This window comes from Macrobrachium nipponense, chromosome 5, assembly GCF_015104395.2.
Source record: "Macrobrachium nipponense isolate FS-2020 chromosome 5, ASM1510439v2, whole genome shotgun sequence".
NCBI classification, from domain to species: Eukaryota; Metazoa; Arthropoda; class Malacostraca; order Decapoda; family Palaemonidae; genus Macrobrachium; species Macrobrachium nipponense.
This window is the reverse complement of record NC_061107.1, coordinates 129,279,184-129,284,071: the sequence shown is the minus strand read 5'-3', so window position 1 is coordinate 129,284,071 and position 4,888 is coordinate 129,279,184. Positions and strand designations below refer to the sequence as shown.

General features: G+C 36.7%; 1 protein-coding gene across 1 annotated transcript in view; it reads left to right on the top strand.

Annotated features, from left to right (window-relative positions):
- LOC135215209 (uncharacterized) overlaps window positions 1-1,127 on the top strand; it is a 138,685-nt gene extending 137,558 nt beyond the window's left edge. Inside the window, exon 3 of the mRNA XM_064249701.1 lies at window positions 756-1,127. Within this exon, the coding sequence (XP_064105771.1) occupies window positions 756-922 (167 nt within the window). The 3' untranslated portion in view covers window positions 923-1,127. The remainder of the gene's footprint in view (window positions 1-755) is intronic.
- The last annotated feature ends 3,761 nt before the right edge of the window (window positions 1,128-4,888 follow it).

Genomic DNA, 4,888 nt, shown 5'->3' with positions numbered 1-4,888 from the left:
TTTATGAAAATATATTAATTCCGAGATAGAGCGAATTGGATGATAAAGGATATTTGTAGCTTAATGCGTACATATGAATCACGGTGATGTGATAAGACCATGTCTATATATATATATATATATATATATATATATATATATATATATATGTGTGTGTGTGTGTGTGTGTGTGTATGTGTGTGTGTATTCAGCGTCTAGATTAGAATACCGTCCTTTCATCTTGGGAAGAACATCTCGGCCTTCAATTATACTTAAAAATATTTTCCCTTGCACTTCAGATTATCATCATACCCAAATGTAAATGCCTATTAATTTTTCTTCCATAGCTAGTTACGAATTCTCTCACTATTAAGTAGACAATGACAGCTTGGTTAGCATTGCATTTCCTTATCTACTAATCCAACAGCGCGGAATTAAAAAAATTTTAACTACAAGAAGGTTTTTTTTCTTTTATAGATATCCACTGTATCAATTTAATCTACCACATTTGACTGAGGAGTTCACAAGTACCCAGAATAATTTGAAATTTCCCAAAAAATAGCCCTTCTCAAGAGCCCTTGTAGTTCGGCTCTCTCCTTTAGAATTGCGGTTCCACCTACCTTTCTACCTAACAGACGACTTTTTGGAACTAATTGCTTTAAAAGGTAGAGGCTTTCGAGTTTGGGCATCTTATTTCGCCAATCATTTGTTAAATTTCAAGATAATGAGTATTTCCCATCACAGCTCTAACACCTTTCGTATTTTCTACTTGCCAGCTGTTTTGCAAAAACTCTCAGCTAGCAACTATCAGTGCTCAACCTGTGACGTCGATACAAGGCGAGCCCTCAACCTCTTCCTGAGAAGTTTCCGCCATTCAGCGACGCCTCTGCAGTGCAAGAGTCTAGAAGATGGTCTACAGTTAACCGCACCTTTATGCTCATAGTGGTTGCTTCCATACTTTTATATTCCTGTACCACGACTGAGAAAAGAGCCTTGAAGCTTCGCTGGATGCCACAAATTTTTATAAATGGTGTTATTTAAATCATAAGAAGGATGAATGTGTGTTGGAATGCAGAATTTCCGAGTTTTTATTATTCCATGACTAGCCAGTTGACCGGGAGATGTGAACAGATTGAAAGTTTGCATTTCTTTTCATTTATATTTTGTTAAATCTACTTAGATCAGAAGTACATTGTAATGATGCGTTAATCTTTAACCTTAAGTTCACTTAAGATTTTCTTTTCTTTGTTGATCCATCCAGTGGTTAATATCATTAATATGAAGTAGAGATTGCTTCAGTTCTTAACTAAAGTACCTTGGCTGGGTTAGAAACCAAAGTAGGCTTCTGCTGGACCAGAATTATTGCCTATATCCGTATTCGTATCATAGTCCAGATGTGAAATGCTTATGTCCTAATTTATGTATCCAATCCCGTTGGATCTTTAGTTGGTTGTAGGCAACGGGATCTCTGTCTTGTAGCTTAGCTTGTGCAAGTGAATAGCAGTTTTGTTTTTCATGTCTCAGTGTCATTTTCCTTTACAGATAATCATTGTTAAAGTCAGAGATGGACGATATAAATTATATGTAGATGTCACAAATAAATATTTTTTAAGGTTATTCAATTCTTGTCAGTGGTTGTAGCGATGTTTTAGTCAAATCTTCTTAGTTAGGTCTATCATCAAGTTCCTTAGTTTCCCCTCTTAATCTTACTCATACATATTTTACTTTTGAATAATAAAAGTATACATTCCTTTAAGGTTTTCATTTCTCTGATTCCTTCTTGACAAACAATCTATTCCATAAAATGTATTTATGAGTTATTGTAGTGCTATTGTAGCCTCACTCATTGCTGCAGACGTCTCCTGAATTCAGGTGTAACTGTGTTATTGTTTATTCCCTTATATTTATCTATTTATCGCCTTTTCCTATAATTTTTCTTTCTCTTCTGGCTGGTTCTTTTTGGAGCCCTCTTGGGTTTGTATTCAGTAGACTCTGTCTATAAGTTTGCGGAAGAAGATTGAAAGAAACAAAGAAAAATTAAAGAAAAAAGAGAGAAAAAAGAAAGAAAGAAATGGTAGGAAAACGTCAATACTTAGTTATGCTAAGACGAACTCAGAGAGCGTCCGTAGTAGGAAAGGCTTTAATAACCTGACAGACATCAATTTTTTCATATTGGCATTTCTCACCCGATCAGTTAGATAAGCTTCCTTCGGTGGCCAGATAGTTTACAAGACCTGTCGAAAAGTTGTATGGAAGCGGAGAGAAAATCTATGTGATGTGTGTGTGGGTGTGTGTCGGTCTGTCTGTCTATCTGTTTATCGAACTATCTACTGACACCGTTTCTGGAAAATGTGTTTACATTATTACAGATCCTAAGCATTTAAAGCTAACTTCGTCAACATTATCTGTATTAATGTAAAGTGTAATCTTAAAATGCTAGGAATCTAAAAATGGGGAAGCAGTAAATACTGGCAATAATACCATTTTCTTTGTCAGAGATCTCTAGAAGATAAGAAGAGAACGACGATTGAACAAAATAATTACCCAAGAAAGCCATCAGTGAATTAAATATTTTTCAAGATAATGAATTCATATTGTCCGTGCAGCAAAAGCCTATATATCAATCTGTGAACTTCATATGTTTACTCAGTTAAACAGAATCTCAAATCACAAACCGGAATATATAGAAAATTTATCATTCTTAGGTATCTCAGCTTCAGTTTTTACAATTTCTTTTGAACAACAAACAAAAAGGAGAAGAACACGAGTGACGAACCTTGAACAAAAACTAAGCAAGAAGCGCATCACCAGTTTCAGAGCTCCTGATGCTCCTGAAAAAATTGCTAGCTGTTTTTCGCAATATTTCGAAATCATTTTCTGCAGACGTGCAGCTTTTTATCCGAGTTGCCTCGACCAGATCCATTTAAAGACAGGTCAGACGGACAGAGGCCCCCGTTTACGCTCTCTCTGCGCAGTGACGTCAAGCTGATCCACATCTCATCTGCCTGCTCTCTCTCCCTCCCTCTTGATTGATTTGGATATCCTAGATTAACTGACAGTATTTTATAATGTCTATAGTGTATTTTTGATAGGGGAATAAATATATAACCATTACATTACTGTAAGTTATTTACATAGTCTATATACAAATTATGTACATACAAAGGTTAACATAGTTATGTTTGCTTGTTCTACAGACTACCTTATCACTTTCATGGGTTTTTTACTTTCACTTCTGCAAGTCTTGTCTGTTTTGCTTATTTATCCTAATATCATTATTTAACTTTCTAATTTTAAAGAACACTGATGTTTTGGCAAAGAAGGCTATGACATCAATTGGTAAATCGACTCCCACACATTCAATTTCGGATACAATTTTTTTAAAGCAATCTTTTCCCACCTGAAGACTGACCCCATGCACAGTTTGAAATACTTCCCTCATTGTAGTTTATTGAGAATAAAATGAACTCTGAGGGTGCGTACAGTTCAACCTCTGTTTACTTCATCTGTCCACCTCCTTTCCTTGTCACACATTCACTAGCTTTCTTACCTAAGTGAGGATATTTTACACAAAACTTCCTTGTAGTGTATCTAAGAGATTCTTCTTCTAACTACATCAGTTGATTTACATCCGTGTTCATCATCATCAGTCTCATCATCTACATCATTTTCCAGCTCATACCCAACATCCAAGTCTTTGAAACAGTTACTAGTAATGTAAAGTTCGACTGCTAGAATCTCTTACACAGAAAGTGGTTACCTTTATTATTTTGTTTTCATCAGGCCATCACTTATAAAACAGGCAGTCTAAATTATCAGTAGTTACGTTTGCTTTCTCCAATAGAAGAGGCCAGCTCGCGTCATCACTCATTCCCGCTGCGAGCTCTACCTGCGCGCGGCTGACTTGTCTATAAGTGGGTCCCTGGCCTCCACATCATATGTACTCTAATATTTTTTGTACTTGATCATAGATATGCGGGTGTCTCGTGTGTGTGTGTGTGTGTGTGCGTGTGTGTGTATGTGTGTGTGTTAATTTTTTTATGTGTATAAGGGAGAGTGAGCGAGAAAAAGAGAGAGCTTGGTGGGGACAGAGGAGTAGCAATTCCTATATGGATTTAAAAGGATTATTTCCTCTTTCAATAACCACATACACTTACGAACATCTCTGTTAAGGGTAAATTATGCTCAAAAGAAGTTGCATATATTATGCGTTCATTCCTTAATCATTCTGACTGAGTATTTGTTAGTGAGGTTCTGTAAAGCGTATGGAGTATGGATGGCTCTTTGTTTCTGTAGCGTTACAGGCATCCTTGCTGTGTGGTGGCAGTGTACATACTGTATACGTAACCCTGCGCAGTGCGAGTTTACCTATAATTCTCTCTCTCTCTCACTCTCTCTCTCTCTCTCTCTCTCTCTCCTTACTGCGAGAGACTGTAGTTTTTTCTTCGGTAATAAAGATTCCCTGGGGATAATGATCCCCATCAAGTGTCAGAATACATAGAGATATTCAAGATCGCTCTCATGATTAAATTCTTCAGCCTTCAATATTCCTGAACTAACCAAGATTCTATGTCACACAAAGAAAAGAGGTCTCAGAAAGATGGTGTAACAGTAGGAATTCCGATAAGACATCTCTTCGAATTATATGGCTGTGGTTTAGGGAAGCATCGTTTCTAGGCACCAAACCACCTTCACTAATGAATGAAACATTACCCACTCTTATGAAAAACCAAAGATTTGGGTATTTTGTGTCTGATTTCCTTAAAATGCTTCTCATTGGTGCTGTAACAGAGCCGAGGCTTAAACATTTTCCTCGTATAACAATTTATCATGAAGAACGGCACTTGTTAACTTGGTACCCTTATCAGATGCCTGAACCCTATGTGGATTACACCTTTGGTTCGCGTCC